The sequence below is a fragment of the Apodemus sylvaticus genome, chromosome 14 (assembly GCF_947179515.1).
Source record: "Apodemus sylvaticus chromosome 14, mApoSyl1.1, whole genome shotgun sequence".
Taxonomy (NCBI): domain Eukaryota; kingdom Metazoa; phylum Chordata; class Mammalia; order Rodentia; family Muridae; genus Apodemus; species Apodemus sylvaticus.
In genome coordinates this window covers 59,129,282-59,147,246 of record NC_067485.1, presented here as the reverse complement: position 1 = coordinate 59,147,246, position 17,965 = coordinate 59,129,282, and the positions used below count along the sequence as shown (strand labels likewise).

The window sequence follows — 17,965 nt, the reverse complement described above, 5'->3', positions numbered from 1 at the left end:
TCCTCTGACTAGATGTAATAACTCCTAGTTTTCATCAATCTAAGTAAATTACAAATAAAAATTTCATTAAGTTGGTTATATATCATACACAGGACCATGTTGTATTGCAGTAAAGAGTCTTCTCCATGTTCTTATAGTGTTATGTTCAAAAGTCCTTCACCAGAATAAATTAGTAATAATTAGATTTAATTCTTTAACTTTTAGTGGTACCATCTATAATTCAGTAACTGTAACAACTTGCAATCTATTAGCTACAGGAGTTTATTGCAGATATGTAAAATGTATCTAATGGTTCCCCACAGTCATCAGCAATAGAGCTCCAGGAAGATAGACACAATGTTTTCTAGCAAAATATTTTATGATTTAGGTCAGAGTTTAGGAAAACAAAACTAAAAACTCCAAAATGGCAGGGAAATACCACATATTGGAAGACAAAAACAAAAAAAAGAAGAAAAAGAAAAAAAAGAAACATCTGTATATAAAACATGTTCAAATGAGTTTATAAATGCAGTACCCATAAAATGAGCCTGTGTTTATAACCAGATCATTTTTCTTGAATAATACATTTGAGAAGCTAAGATATTTTCCTCTAATTTTTTTCATTATGATTACCTTTCAACGGTGTGTTTTTTAATATATACATTTCATTTCTAGATAGCTTGGGCTACACAAAAATAACCGATCTCAAAAAAGTGTACATTTCACTGACTAAATTCCAAAGGGTTAACTGAATGTTCTCCCAGAGTAGCTTAAATTTACATACTTTATAAAAAGGTAAAATAAATTTTCACTATTTTCAAATCTCATCATCTTACAGTCACTGCATTTCACTGAAATAGGTGCTGAATCTCAAACATAAATAGAAGGGCACAAAGACATTGGTTTAGCAATACTGACCTTCTAAATGAAATACCATGCAATATGGTTTGCTTTTGAAATAATAAACATCATAAACTATTAAGAAGACAAGAATTACTAAAACAAAATGGCCAAAACTGACTTAACAAAGTTAATTTCTCTGTACCACACATACAGCTTGTAAAACCCCAACAATTTTGTGAAAGTTATTCTAAAAATATCGTATTTTTATATTTATCTTTATTGTAACACTAGCCGCAATCTAATAACTAAAGTTTGTTCTAGCATCCATCATAAAGTTAACAAACATCGCACAGTGAAGCTGAGGGGCCTAACTACCATACCTGGGCCCGTGGTGGGCGGTGAAGGTGTGGGCACAGCAATAGGAATGCCAATGCTGCTGCTCCCACTGTTCTCTCGGCTTCCACTTCCTCCACTACTTCCACTGCAAAGAGAAGCATCGGAAAATCATTTTGACAAACTGATTATTTTTTCAAACTCAATCATAAACTGGGGCTACTAAATGCCCATTAACTTGGTTAACCTTTACCCTATCGTTTAAAATGTTCTTCGAGAACTTTAAAACTAGTAACTAGCACAGTACTCAACAAACCCTACCTGACCTTTATTCCCAGCACTCTGAAGGCAGATACAGGTGGATCTTTGTGTGTTCAAGGCCAGCCAAGGCTACATAATGGGACCATGTCTTAAAATGGTAATCATAGTCTTTAAGAAATGTCTTGAGCAGTGAAACCTCACAGCACAGTGAGTTACAAATGTCTATTTCAAGCCTGCTGTGATTAACAGTGAACAGCCTGTTATGGTGGAACACTGCACTTTCAGTACTGCCTAAGTCTAGAGGTTCTTGAATCTGAAACCACCTGGCGTTCATAATGAGGCTCTTGTTTCCCCTCTGTGGTGGTTTGTATATGCTCAGCCAGGGAGTGGCACTATTAGAGGGTGTGGCCCCATTGGAGTAGGTATGTCACTGTGGGTGTGGGCTTTTAAGAACTTCATCCTAGAAGTCTGGAAGTCAGTATTAGGCTAGCAGCCTTCAGATGAAGATGTAGAACTCTCAGTTCTACCTGTACCATGCCTGCTAGGATGCTGCCATGTTCCAGCCTTGATGGTAATGAACTGAACCTCTATGCCTTTAATTCAGCCACAATTAAATATTTTCCTTTATAAGACTTGCATTGATCTTGTCTGTTCACAGCAGTAAAACCCTAACTACGATAAGCTCCTTCCTCAGAAAGGAACACTGAACCATAATTACAGAAAACTCTGTAACAGAACATGAGAAAACAGACTCAAGAGTTAGTGCAACAGGTAATACAAAAAAGAAAATACAAAACAATGGGGGGCATAGTCCTTGTCTGAAAACCAGCAAAACCGGGAAAAACAATTTCTCCCTATCTCAAAGAAAAGTAAAAGAGGCATGGTGGCACATAAGTGTAATCCCTGCATTTACGAGGCTGATGAAGGAGGCATACGGCAACTTCTAAGTCAGTCTAACCTATAACAAAGCTGTGTTTCCAAATCAGAAACAAGCTGCACACAGGGGAGTATACCTTTAAACCCAACACTGGGAAAGCAGAAGCCGGTGGCTCCCAAGATGGCTCCGAGGTTAAGAACCCTGACTGCTCTTCCAGAGGTTCTGACTTCAATTCCCAGCAACCACATGATGGCTCACAACCAACCATCTATAATTGTATCTGATACTCTCTTCTGGTGTGTCTGAAGACAGCTACAATGTACTCATATAAATAAAATAAATCTTTTTTTTTTAAGTCAAGTTTAAGACCAGCCAGGGCCACATAGTGAAACCTTGCCTCAAAAGCAAACCAACAAACAAATATAAAATACATAAAAACAAATTGAAGATAGGTGATAAGGAATTTTGTGGAAAATGAGTGTGGTGATCTGAATAAGAACGGCCCCCATAAGGGGTGGGGGGGCATTTCCTTCAAGTAGGAAATACCACTACTTGATAAGGATAAATAGGTGTAGCCTTGTTGGATTAAGTGTGTCACTGAGAGTAGACTCTATGGTTTCAAAAGTCTCTTCCTGCTGGCTGTGGATCTGGCTGTAGAACTCTCAACAACTTCTCCAGCACCATGTCTGCCTATACGCCAACATGCTTCCCGTCCTGATGACAATGGACTAAACCTCTGAAACTTTTAAGCATGTACTAATTAAATGTTTTCTTTTATAAAAGTTGCCTCGATCATGGTGTCTCTTCACAGCAATAGAACAGTATGATCAAAACAACAGAAAACAGTTTAAAGGTAATTAGGCTTCACTGCTACTGAAACACTCTATTCGACTCCCTCCAAGCCCAGTCCTTCTACCTGAGAGTAACTGCTGTCTAGCATACCTGTTACTTACTATGCTGCCCAGGCAGGTTTCAAACTCCTGATCTCAAAGAATCCTCCAGCTATAGCCTTCTAAGTATATGCCACAGTGCCTAGCATACACTGTATTTTAAAGCAATATTGTTTGCTAGATAGGCTAAAAAAACTCAGTAAGGCAAAGATTTATAGTGCCTAATATTTTTATTTTATTCTCCAATGATTAATTTATAATTAGATTATCATATTTAAATAAAAAGATCCACTGTTAGAACAAACTGGCTTATATATGAAATCATCAACTCATTCAAGTCAGGAAATCTACTCAGCTTTATGTCAGACTTAGGAATATTTGTACATTTAAGATCTTCTGTAATTTTGACTTCAGTGCTTTTTATCTAAAATAGGCATAAGAGGTGACAAATTATACTGTGTGGGCTAAAACCGGACAACAGTTCAATTTTTGCCTAAGAGCTATCTTTTAATAGTGAAAACTCAAAAGAGGATAATATTTTGCAAAACATTAAAATTATTTGAAATTCAAATTGCAGTACCATAAGTAAAATTTCACTAGACCATCTATAACTCATTTATAAATTATCTATGGTTGTCATGGTGCTAAATTTGTAACAATGATTAAAAAATTCCAAAATCTTTACATAATGACATTCTAGAAATATATTCTAAAAATAGACATTAGTATTTCAACACAATAAGCTTCAGAGAAAAAAAACAAAACTATGTCTTACTAGTTTCTGACTGATATTTAACACACAGTCATTTTAAATAACTAGTGGTTGAATAAGATTAAACTATTACTACCTACACTATGAGAAAAAAATATATTTTGCCCCTGTAATTCAGCAAAACCAAACATAAAAATGGGGACTTCAGCACTGAGCAACTGCTTTCTCAAGAATTGTTAACACAACCTCATTTATCAACTCGGTTCTGAAATTGTTTTCAGAAACAAAGAGAGTGTTCTTCCTGACTTCTTAGACTTCAATATGCTATGTAACTAACTCTACAGCACATAACCCCTTGTCTAAGAGCATTTAAGGGTATTTTCCCTGTGCCCATTTTAATGAGCAGGAGCTCTTGGTGAATGAACTCAGAAGTCTCATTCATACTAAGAATATATCCTACTACTGAGTTGTGTAAACCCTAGCCCTACCTTATGACATTTAAAGAAGTGTTAGAAAGTATTCTTGTCTTGGGTCAGGAGGATGGAGATGGTAATAGTACTGGATTACTAAAACACTTTGTTCCAAAATGTCAGAAGAATATCTTAAACGCAAATTTAGGAGAGAAAAACAAGTTTAAGCTTTATTTGGGTTTTTTGTTTGTATTTGGTTTGGGTTTTGTTTATACGAGGGTCTCATATCCCAGGCTGGCTTCAAACTCACTAAGTAGCTACAGACATCCCTGAACCTCAGATCCTCATGCCTCCATCTCCCAAGTGCTGTAATTACAGATCTGCACCATCATGCCTGGTTTGTATGGTACTGGGTATCAGACCCAGAGCTTCCTGTATGTTAAGGCAAGCATTATGCAAACTTGTCTCTAAAAGGCACTTTTGTTTTGTTTTGTTTTTTTTGAGACAGGGTTTCTCTGTGTAGCCCTGGCTGTCCTGGAACTCACTCTGTAGATCAGGCTGACCTCAAACTTAGAAACTGGCCTGCCTCTGCCTCCCAAGGGCTGGGATTACAGGCATGTGCTGCCGCCGCCGCCACCACCACCCAGCAAAAAGCACTTTTTAGTTATAATCCCAACATGTACTTGTATCTCTGTCAAAAGGTAGAAATATAATCTGCTTATAGTATACACAAATGGAAAAAAAAAAAACCTCCAAAGAAAAACTGAAATTTGATGGGATCAGAAATAGGAAGAATGATGCCCTCATCTTTTACAGTCATCATTAGCATTAAGTAACACCTAACTTGTACTCTGTATCTTTAGAAATCACTGCTCAGCAGTCAGCAACACACACTTTGCAAGCTCAGATGTTCAGGCAGAGGCTCACCTGTGCGTCCTTGGTCTCTGATTTAAAGAGGCCGTCCTGCCTGGACTATGCTGGCTTCCAAGCCTTGCAGGACTAGTCATGTAGTCATTGGGAACTGTTGGAGGCTTAACAGGCTCTAGGGTTTTGTAAGGAGTGTTCCGTCTAACAATGAAGAACAGAAGGAGCGATATTGAAGAGAGACAAACAGCACCCCCTCCAAATATGCAAACATCTCTATCTGAAGTAAGTATAACAGAACTTTTTTCCAATTTTGATTTAATAAAGATTGGCAAGAAGGCTCAGAGGGTAAAGGTGCTTGCCATCCAAGCCTAGAGACCTTAGTTCAATCCCTAGAAGTGATTTACTAGGGGAGAGGGATATTGTGCATACACATGGGAGAGAACACATACACACACACACACACACACACACACACACACACGGCCACAAAATTGTCTTCTGACCTATACGAAGTGTATAGTAGCACAAGTTACACAACACACACTCTCTAATGACAAAAACATTTTTAATAATATTTACTAGTGATATATAAATTTTGCTGCTTTAAGATATAAATTCAAATGTGTTGCTTTTCGTTGGGAAAATTATTAGAAAGGGTCATTTAATATTCTAGCATTATACTAAAAATAATGGTTATAATCTTAATTCTCTATAATATATAATATTAAAAGGTACATTATTCCCAATTCAGTCACTCAAATGCCTTTCGGGAAGGGGGCAAGAGCATGACTGGCTGCTGACTGGCACCCTCCACAAAAGCAAGAAATTTAATTTCCAAGTAACTAATCTTTCACAAACACTTTGAAAAATATTGGTACAATTAGTACCACGAGAAGTTACCTCTACCTTTTCCAGCTTTCCGTAAAGCTACTCTGGTGCAAAAGGGCCCGTGACTAGCTGCCGCAGTTAGAGCCAATCAGAGTCCTAAGCGTAAGGTGCCATGGAATAGGAGAAACAGAAGATGGAGACTACTAAGCTAAACTTCACAAAGCACACCACTTATTCAGTGAGCCACAGCACTAATACTATAAACACAAGTGGAGGCACCATAAGGATCTCTCTGTTCAATCCATTTAAGATAAAACATAAAGCAAATCATCTGTTGCTGTTTTTAAATATAGGAATGCTCTGTCTGCATGTACTCCTGCATGCCAAAAGAGGGCACAGGATCCCATTAGATGGTTTGTGAGCCACCATGTAGTTGCTGGGAATTAAACTCAGGAAGAGCAGTAGTACTCTTACCCAGTAGGCTATCTCTCCAGCCCATTACATTTTTATATGTGTAAACAGAAAAAGGATATGCATTTATACATATCTTAAAAGATCATTAATTCCTGGCATGATGGCAGCCATAATTCCAAAGCTAAGGAGGGGAAACAGGCAACTCTGGAGATTACTATCCAGTCAATCTAGCTTCATGGGTGAGCTTCAGGCCAAAGACAACCTGTCTTAATAGCTTTCCTGAGGGTAAAACCTACACACACACACACACACACACTCTCACACTCACTCACACTCACAAAATAAATGAATTTAAAGGGTAGTTCCACAAGAGATCATTCAAAAAACAAGGAAATATGCACTCAAGTCTCAGAAATTCTTTGTAGAATACAGCTGAATTTGTACCCCAAAGTTCCTCGGCCTGACACAGGAGGGCTTGGTGGTTTCTGCGTGGGAGGATTTGTTCTCGATAATGTGCCAGTTCTTGCAGGCTGGTTATTTCCATGCTAAAATGTGGAAAGAAAAATTTTATTTCTGTAACAACTTGTTCTCTTGATGCTTTAACATGATGTCTTTTTCTTAATATCAGAATGTGAAGTAAGGATTCCCAGACAGTTCTAGAGTTTGGTATTACATTTTAAAAGTTCAAAAGTCACCTGCGCTCAGTTCTTCCCATCATAATTTGTGCTATTCATATCAATTTATACAAAATACAAGTGAGACTATTAGATTTTATCATATTGTTAGAAATGTTCATTGATATCGAACTTATTCTCAAGAATCACAATTAAAATGTTTGAATAAACATTTATATATGCATTATGTATGCATAAAAGCAAACCACAAATCTGTCAATCTGCTAAAATACTCATTCCAAGTATAATCTTTATCCTAATAATTCAGCAACAAAATCGAATGTGACGTCTGGGAAACCTAACTGTAAGTCAATGGAAGCAAAGCAACTGTAAAACACATGAGCAAAAGCAGTACCTGTTAGAAAGATTAATGTTCCTAAAGTGCAAACGTCAATATATCTACGATATATTAACACAGCCAAGCTAAACACTGCTGATGTGATCTAAGTTTGAGCATATTTATTCTATGTAAATCCTACAAGGAAAAGCAGACAGACAAAGTTTTCACATTTTAGTGGCTCTGCAGCCTCTGTCAACATAGAGGAAGAACTGTGGATCAAATGATAAGTAATGACTCTTACCTTGGCTTTTAGCCACTTTATGTTGGCAAAAACAAAAAAGAGGGGGGAAAAGTAGAAATTAATTCTAGTTAAATTGTATCTGACAGGACAGGTTGACATTTATATTACTGAATTTATGTTAACAAGGTTTTATCCAGCTATTTCAAATACATTTTTAAAGTTATCTAGAGGAACTAGGGAAACAAATGTTTGTATGTTACACTTACTTTTCCTCAGTACTAGGAACTGAAGTCAGGGCTGCACATGTTGATCAAGCTTTCTAACAAAGCTACAACCAGCCACCAAGTTTCCCAGACTGGCCTTAGGCTGACTTTGTGAGCCAGACAAGGCCTTGAGTTTATGACTCTTGCCTCAGCCTCCCATGCAACCGGGAATGCTGGCTTTTGTCATCAGATCTAACTAACATGTACTTCTAAAAGAAAGCTAATCCATAAGAAAATTACCAAATACTTAAGCCAATCTCAAAATTTCTTAGGTCAGCATTTAACCCATGAATCCAACCCAACTAAATTAGAGATGATCAAGAGCTGGAAAGGTGTGTAATGGCGTTTGCGGATGACAGCAGTCAGCACCCATGACAGGCATCTCAGGACCACCAGGAACTTCAGTTACCAATCATCAAATGCCCCTTTCTGGCCTCTACAGACACTGTACTCACATGCATAGCCTTCACATACACACAAACACAAAATTAAAAAATAAAAACAAAAATCTTTTAACTTGATTTAAATAACACAATAATACAGAATGTGTAGAGCTATTTTTAATATAGCAGTATATAAGGCTTAATATAGCAGATCGAAGGCTTGATTAAATAAGGAATGCTTTAATGGTAGTATAATACTTTAAAAATATAAGCCTAGCTGGGGGGGGGAGGGGAGGCACACCTTTAATCCCAGCACTTGGCGGCAAAGGCAGGCAGATTTCTGAGTTCCAGGCCAGCCTGATCTAAAGAGTAAGTTCCAGGACAGCCAGAGCTACACAGAGAAACCTTGTCTTGAAAAACAAAAAAAAAAACAAAAAAACAAAACAACAACAAAAAAAAGCCTTAAATTCTAAAATTTGAAGTCCCAGTTTAAGGCTAAGTATAGCTAGCTGAAAATAACTTAATATGTGGAAGTCTCTAAATTAAATTCTTAATACCACAAAGAATAAAGCAGAAAAATAACATAGACATCATGAGCTGAGCTGGAAAGATGGTTCAGTGATTAAAACCACACACTGGTCTTAAAGAGGGCTTGAGGTGTGGCTTAGTGTGGTATCTTTAATTCCAGCTCTTGGGAGGCAGAGGCAGGTATATCTCTGCGTTTAAGGCCAGCCTAGTCTATGTAGTGTTTCAAGACAGAGAGAGCTGCATAGTAAGACTCTGTCTCAGAAAAATAAAATAAAAATTCACAAGTTGCTTTCAAGTACAGAAAAGGATTCAGCCTTGCACCTCAGTGTTTAAAAATGAAATCCAAAGCTCAGTTTGCAGAGCTCTGTACAATGTGCATCAACACTGGGCTTCATTCTCAACATCCCATAACCCAAGTATGGTGGCATATTCCTGAAAACCCAGAATTTGGGAGGTGGGGGCAAATGATCAGCTACACACAGCAAGTTCAAGGCCAGTTTTGGACCTGGTCTCAAAAACAAAATTATGGGTGTTGTGTTATAAACAGATAATATTTAAAACTGATGTATCATAAAACTGACAAAGAACAAAAATAAATTAAAAATAAAAATAGCCTTTAAAAAACAAAAATATAGAAAAGAAATCATTGACTCATAGGTTGGCCAAATTCTAACAAAAGAGTGAATAAAGCATCTAGGAACTCTTATTTCTAGACTACAGAAGTCTTCAACAAGCCTATCCTACTAGGAAGGTATATGTTGCTATTGAATAGTTGTACTGAATAGATCAGTAAAAACTCTAAATAAAAGCTACTTTGATCTTAAAGGCTACTTCTGTGAGAGATGATCAGCTAGCATGCATAAAGACAACCTATAGTGACAATTCCTTATACCAGACCATTAAGAAAAAAAAAAAATCCCATTTCTATGGTTTGTCTATAAAATGTGGAGATTTCCATCAATAACATCTGCTGTCCTCACACCTTATCTACCATTTTTCTAATGATCCCAATGGCAACATTAAATAAAACCTTATGGAAGAATTCAGCTATTTTCTTAGTTATACACCTGTGCTATAACTTTGGTATTTCTATTTGTTTAAAAATGATATTTCTTGGGACTGGTGAGATGGCTCAGTGGTTAAGGGCATTGACTGGTCTTCCGGGGATCATGAGTTTAAATCCCAGCAATCACACGGTGGTTCACAACCACCCATAATGAGACACAAATAAAAACCCTTTGCACCAGAGTGACCAGAGATCCTGCGTTCACTTCCCAGCAAGCACATGATGGCTCACGGTCATCTGTACAGCTACAGTGTACTCATATACATAAAATAAGTAAATAAATCTTTTAAACCATGGTATTTCTCGCTGCCACCTAAGAACGCCACATTGAACACCTAGATGTGAAATACTACATTTAGTATCAAGTATGTTTTCATATTAGTTATGACATACTTGATAAGACATACTAGTGTAAGCCAGGCGGTGGTGGCACACGTCTTTAATCCCAGCACTTGGGAGGCAAAGGTAGGCAGATTTCTGAGTTCGAGGCCAGCCTGGTCTACAGAGTGAGTTCCAGGACAGCCAGGGCTACACAGAGAAACCCTGTCTCAAAAACCTGGGGGGGGGGGGGGAGATGGACATACTGGTGTATTGTGTGATCTATGTATATGATGGTCACATATGTGCCATATACATGTGCATACAGTATGTTCAAAATAATATAACATTTTAATTGTGCAAAAAAGTGTTCTAAGTACATTCTCACATCTTCATTTCTTTCAACTGAAAGAACAAAGACATAAATTAAGGGGAAAAAAAAAACTCAGCATTTGTGTGTAATATGTTCCCAAATTAAAGAACAATGAAACTAAATGGGAAATGAGTTTAGGTGAACCTGCAAATATACAACTTCTAACTTTCACCCTTTATTCAAGCTCAGCCTCCTCTACTAAACTGTTTATGTATGTGACTGTGCTCCAAATAAGGAGTGTTGTAAAATTAATCTCTGGATCTTGAAACTCAAAGATGTAACAGCTAGCAACAATAATACTTCCATGAAGTATCTATTTCAACTTCCCCAAACATAAACAAAATAAGGTTTTACTATTTCCTAAAGATCTCTTTTCCTCTAAACACTTATACTTATGAATGAGAAACTTCACCATTTACCTGGAATATGGAGTTAAAAGCAATAGAATTTTGAGTCCACTCTATTTTTTTAGCAGTAAGCTTCAAAAGTCAATGAGGCCAATTCTTTCTTTGAACTGATTAGTTCTCACTCTTATCCAATATTTATGTAAGACTGTGCTATAGTTTACTTATATAAATAATTAATCTTTAAAATAAAAGTGGTGGTGGTGGTGGTGGTGGTGGTGGTGGTGGTGGTGGTGGTGGTGGTAACAGTAATAATTAGAAGGGGTGGGCTAGAGAAAAAGTCCCATGGTTAAGAGCTCTTGTTGCCCTTGCAGAGGCCCCAGAGTTCAAGTCCCATCACCCACATACAAAATGTCACAACTATCATACAGAATAAGACTGTATCTCTATCCTCTTCTGATCTCCACAGGGACCAAACACATCCAGTATACATATATACATGGTACACATAAACTCACTACATACGCAGTACACACATGAACATCATACACAAAGGGTACATCAGACAAGTGGCACACAACCATGGTACATACATTTGGCATACCTACATGGTCCACACACATGATATATATCCGCATATACAGGCAAAACACTCAGATACAAAGACAAACACATCTGAAAAAAAATTAAGAACAATAATTGGGAGACCATTAAAACTGAGACAGCCCTGGTGTTCTGAGTTCCTACAAACCAAACTAAAGCTCAACTCCATAACTGACCAGGAACTAACAATCATCAACCTTCGAGGCTTTGCCTTAGAACACCAACTCATTCTAACATGCCCTTGGTCTTGCTTCCTTAATCTTCCGCATGACCTCCAAATAAACACTAAATATATTTGACAATCATCTATAAGTTATAAACTAATTTAGATATCTGTTCATTGTTACTATTACCAAAAATAACTCTAGATTTCTCCACTGAGTATTCAAGACTTCCTTATGCTCACTGCGAAACAGAGTGGCTGCTCATCATCTTTTGTTGTTCATTATGTGCATATTCTGGTAGGTTCTGCATAGTGGATTTCTCCTATCAGTATTTTATTCTGTCCCCCAAAATCTAGCCAGACATACTTTATGCTATTTTTTATTTTAAATTCCTATTAAAATATAGATACCACAAACTAATTTGTATGAAATTTATTAAATTCATTTAAATGCTATTTAAATGTGCATAATCTATTTGAAGGAAGGCCAAGTATATCACACACAAATACCAAAATACTAAAATTTATAAGATAGAATATTGATCTTAGGAATAAAAAAACCTTAGATGTAAAATGTGTTATCTACAAAAAGAATATTAATCTATTTTAATATGGTATTTAAAATTCTGTATAATTAAATAACCAAACAGTAAAGTTAAATGACAAAAATACATGAGGAAACATCAGGTATCCGGATCCTTAATACGGCACAAATTTAACAAGCTATTAAGAAATCAAACTTCATCTAGGAAGAGTTAAGATAAGGGAGTAAATGTAATCAAAATACACTGCATGAAGAAAATTTTTAATGGAAAAAAAGAAATTACATTTCTAAATACAAATATAAACCAAAGACAAAAAATAGTAATTATAGGCACTAGTAGGGTTTGACTATATTGAAAATGCACATTTCAAAATAAATTTAATTTTCTGTCTCTAATTTCAGCCAGTGCATATTTTATCATTAATGAATACCCAGACTTCTGTGTTTTATTTTTAAGGAGCAGGTTGGTTGGCTGAGTGTTTTGTTGAGTCTCAGTGCCCTGCCCAGGTAACCTGCAGCATATTATGCAGAACAGGCTGCCCTTTAAGCTGCAGTCATCCTGGCCCTTCTGCCTCCTGGAACTAGTAGTATTTCGTTTGAGATAAGGTCTCTATATATAACTCTGGCTAGCACAAAACTCAATAACTAGAACAGGCTAGCCTTGGATTCTGAGATGCACTTGCCACACCCAGCTCTGGTATTAATTTCATAAATTTCTATAATCCTGTAGAAAAAACAGTAACATAAGAGAATGAAAGTTCTTACAGAAGTCATAAAAAAAAAAAAAAACAACCAGTAATAAGACCAGGAATAATAAAGTAATTATGTATGTATATATTTTGCATACATACATTTGCACACATCAACTTCATACTGGTTTCTTGGATGTCAGACTAGCCTCAGATTCTCTATGTGAGCAAGGATGATCTTGAGCTTCCTATGCTCCTGCCTCACCATCTGAGTACAAGGACAACAGTGTACTACAAAGTACTGTGGTCCTTGGGATCAAATCCAGGGTCATGGTCATACTAAGCAAGCACTCTACCAACACATACCAGTTTCTAAGATATACTATTGTCACTGGCCACCCACTCCTTTAAATCTTGGTCAAAACACTTAAAAACAATTGCTTAAAACACAAAGCAATGTGAATATATTCCAGAAGTATACATTTGACAGTTAGGGATGATAACCTTACCATAAGCACTCTTATAAAAAGAGGTGGTTTTTTGTTTGCTTCCTTTTTTTAGTAATTAGAAAGAAAAAGTAAGTTCTCATCTATATACTTTCAGCATCTAGTAGGTGGTGCTTATGCTTCCTACTTAAATTATACAGAGTTGCATTTTCTTTTCTTTTTTTTTTTTTAAGATTTATTTATTATATGTATGTACACTTCACACACACCAGAAGAGGGCATCAGATCCCATTACAGACAGTTGTGAGCCACCATGTGGTTGCTGGGAATTGAATTCAGGGCCTCTGGAAGTGCTCTTAACCGCTGAGCCATCTCTCTAGCCCCAGCGTTGCACTTTCTTATCAAACTTCCTTTTAGAATTTGGATCCAACCCTTTAATATTAGCACTTATGCAGGGGTACATATAATAGATCAAATCTCAAACACTCCCAAACATGGTGTCTTAAAGCACACAACCATGAGTGAAGAGAAGAAATAGTTCAGGATATTTGTTTTTGAGATAATGGTTAAGTTTTGTGAGGAAACTGTTAAGACAGAGCTTCACTGAGCAGTCCAAGCTGGTCTCAAACTTCTAATTTTGTCTCAGACTCTATAGTATTAGAATTTTCCCCTACATCTGGCTCAGAATTTTTTCTTTATTGAATTGTTAACATATTGTTTTGGTAGGAAGAAAATTCAGATGCATTGGGGGGGGGGGGTTGGGTTGGGAGTGGGGGGTTGAGTTCATGAATTTCCCCAAATAACAGACTAGATAAATATATATCTCTGCATGTTGTGCATATTTTTTAAAATCAGGCAATAATACAACCTTTATTTTAAAATAAAATTGAACTCAAGCCCTTAAACAATGCTAGACATACTCTTGATAAAATACAAGAAACAAGTAGTCTCCGCTACATTTGCCAAGTGTTTCAACTTCACATATAACTGCCAAGCATGAAAGTGAATAAGCCATTCCAGAAATCATAGGAAGAGCACAGTAAAAGTTAATGCACCTTTCTTGATGAGACATCCCAGAATATTCAGAATGCAACACCTCTAGCAATACTACCAGTCCTATCTACCAGCTACAAAAAGTTTCCAGACCCTGGTTGACTTCTTTTTTAAAACCTGTGACGCTGACAACTGCCTGTGACTCCAACTCCAGGGGAAAAGACACCACTTCAGGCTTCCACAGGCACCAGGCACTCAAGTGGTGAACAGACATGCAGGCAGGCAAAATACTCATACAGATAAAATTAACAATAATTCTTAAAACCTAAAAGACATTATGAAATATTTTAGACAATACAAACAAAATCAAACAGTGTTCTGGGAAAAAGATTATTACATTTCAAAGTATAAGTTTATCATGTGCAGAGCAGGCTGAGGAATTTGCACTATTCCAGATGTTTACAAAGACACATAAATATAAAAAACTACAAATTTCAAGAAAACATAATTCTGCCAAGTTTGGGCATAGGCAACAAATATTCTACAAATCTACAGGTTGTGGAGATGTATGCAAAACAAAATTCTATACAACTTTTCTATTTAAAAAAAATGTATTGCTGAATTTCATCCCCATAATACATAGGTACACAAATATTTAGGAATAAAAGGCCAACTTATACACAATTTATTTTCTAAAACAATCATAATCCATGATTTAAATGGCTTGCTTAATAAATGGCTTTTTCAAGTTGTGTTTTTGTTTGTTTGGGTATTTGTTGTTGTTGTTGTTATTTATGGTACAAGCAACAGGGCATTATGTGTGGACAAGGAGATCAAGGGGAAACTTTCAGGAGTCTATTTTCTCCTTCCACCATGTGGGTGGAAGGAGACTAAAACTCAAGTCAAAGGGTTTGGTGGCAAGTGCTTTTACCTGCTAAGCCATCTTGGCTGGCCAGCCTTTTCAGGTTTTTCAGTTTTTCTGAATAATGCCTATTCCATGGGTAGAATTCTGCTCCAAGCTTAGTCAAACATGTAGCTAATTAAGTGAATATTCTAGAGGGCTGGAGAGACTGCTCAACAATTAAGAGCACTTGTTGCTCTTATAGAGGACCCAGTTTCACTTCCCAGCATCCACATAATGGCTCACAACTACTCATAACTCATTTCCAGAGGATCTAGAGGATACAACACCCTCTTCAGACCCCTAAGGGCACCAGACATGCATTTAGTATGTACACACATGCACGCACGCAAACATTCATACTCTTGTATTTTTAAAATACATAAATATTCTAAAAAATTTACTAGCTGAGTGGTGGTGGCACACGCCTTTAATCCCAGCACTTGGGAGGCAGAGGCAGGTGTTTTTCTGAGTTTGAGGCCAGCCTGGTCTACAGAGTGAGTTCCAGGACAGCCGGGGCTACACAGAGAAACCCTGTCTCGAAAAAACATAGATAGATAGATAGATAGATAGATAGATAGATAGATAGATAGATAGATAGATAATTATGCTAGTTGCTAGCTAAAGGGAATCTATCAAGTAAGAAACTCCAACCACAATTTCTACTCAAAATAATTATGTAATACAAAATGCTTACCTTAACTCCATGGCCCACATCATCCAGAACTGTGTAGTCGATAGGTTTCCGAATATACCTGACAGGACGCTCCATATTTGCAGGTGCAATTATTTTGTGAGTTCTTGATGTATTCTTATTTGTTGTCAAAATACCAATCTCTCTTCGAGCCACTTTTTCTTTATGAATATCCACAGTCTATATTTTAAATTTAAATAGAGCAAGAAAATATTATTTGGTATTGTAGATAATGTATGTATATGCTGTCCATATGCACTGGACCATGGGACTGTATCTAATACCTATTTTCCAATGAGTATGTATTAGGTAAATTAATTTCCTTACAGCTCAAATCAGTTAATACTTAAGAGCTTTCCTAAAGCAACTGTTAGAGGGAAAAACTGTTTGCTAGAGACCTGGAATGTGTGGAAGGAGGAGGCCTACTTGGTCACTTTTACTTTATTAAAGGATACAAAAAAAGAACAACAACAACAACAAAATCAGTGATTACAGAGCAGTAAGTGCTGTGCTGACACACGTAGGTTATGTGAATTACTATAAATGTATGCAGTTCAAGCAGATTGAAAACATCTCACTTAAAGTTTTTACAGATTGACAGGCTTTAAAAGAAAACCAAGAGTATAAGAGGCAAACATAGAAATTCCTGGAGGCAGAAAGAACTGCACATGGCACACACCATTATAAGGAACAATATGAACTGTAAGTGCAAAGTTTATAGTCATCAGCAAGCCTTTTACATATCTGTCTGTATGTATGAGTTTATAAAATTGTTTTTTAAAATATGGCATTTGGAAATAGAGAGATGGTTCAATGGTTAAGAGCATTGGCTCCTCTTCCAAAGAACCGGGTTCAATTCCCAGAATCCACCTAACAGCTTATAACTGTCTGTAACTCAAGTTCCAGTGGATCTGACTCCCTCACACAGACATACATGTAGGCACAATGCCAAATAAATATAAATAAATAATTAAGAAAATAAAAAAACCATCTCTACCCACTCACCTTGGCACATGAACCCATGTACTTACATACAAAAAATAAATAAATAACTGTAGTTATAGAAAAAAAAAGAAAATAAAAACAAATCTTTAAAATAAAACACTTGAGGAGGAAAGGCTGAAAATATAAACTCACTTGTTACCATATATATACAAAGCCCTGAGTTCCACCTCAGCAAATAGAAATACATTTAAAACTTGCATTTAGTCATCAAAATTCACCAATGGACAGCAGCCTAGGAAGGGCTCTGTGGTTGCCAGCATACAGGAGGCCCTGGATTTGATTCCAAATAGAAGCACAATGTAATCTCTCTCCTTTTTAAAAAAAAAAAAATTTATTTATAGGTGTACATGAGTACACTGTAGCTGTATTCAGACACACCAGAAGAGGGCATCTGATCCCATTACAGATGGCTATGAGCCACCATGTGGCTGCTGGGAATCGAACTCTGGACCTCTTGAAGAGCAATCAATGCTCTCAACCCCCAGACATCTCTCCAGCCCCTATTCTCTTTTTTTAAATCTTTGTTTTGTTTTTCTTTTGAGACAGTGTCTCACTATGTAACCTGCTGTGCTTGCTATGCAGACCAGGCTGACCTCAAAATTCACAAAGATTCACCTGCGTCCTGAGTGCTGGGATTAAAGGCATGTAACAGCCTGACTGGCCCACAACTCAGTATCTTCATATAAGATATAACTGCTCAAGAGTTTTAAACTTTCTCCTTATAATGAGGAAGCAATGGCAACTTTATACCAAATGGCATGATCATTGATTACGTATAATCATCAGTATTAGGTATAAGATAATGCAAACACCAAGGAACAAAGAATCACCCATTCTAAAAGATTCCTAAAGTATGAGCCCTGCTGTAATGTGTCTAGCTTTGTACCGAGGCACGCCCTCTTTGTAGCACCTTAATGCAACCAGACTTGGATACTTGAATAAATACTAAATGCTGGGTTTGGAGGGTTTTGTTTGTTTGGTTTGGTTTGGTTTTCTTTTTCTTTTTCTTTGAGATGGGGTTTCTCTATGTAGTTTTGCTGTCC

The 17,965-nt window shown here is 36.8% G+C and overlaps 1 protein-coding gene across 10 annotated transcripts in view; it reads right to left on the bottom strand.

The window, feature by feature from the left end:
* Positions 1-17,965, bottom strand: part of Abi1 (abl interactor 1) — an 89,786-nt gene that overhangs the window by 13,343 nt on the left and 58,478 nt on the right. For 5 of the 10 annotated variants that reach the window (XM_052156264.1, XM_052156254.1, XM_052156255.1 and 2 more), the window contains exons 3-7: positions 15,921-16,097; positions 7,670-7,684; positions 6,859-6,959; positions 5,233-5,373; positions 1,203-1,303 (exon numbers count right to left, since the gene is read on the bottom strand). In XM_052156264.1, the coding sequence (XP_052012224.1) occupies positions 1,203-1,303; positions 5,233-5,373; positions 6,859-6,959; positions 7,670-7,684; positions 15,921-16,097 (535 nt within the window). The remainder of the gene's footprint in view (positions 1-1,202; positions 1,304-5,232; positions 5,374-6,858; positions 6,960-7,669; positions 7,685-15,920; positions 16,098-17,965) is intronic. The other 5 variants (XM_052156256.1, XM_052156257.1, XM_052156260.1 and 2 more) reach the window with 1 other exon arrangement.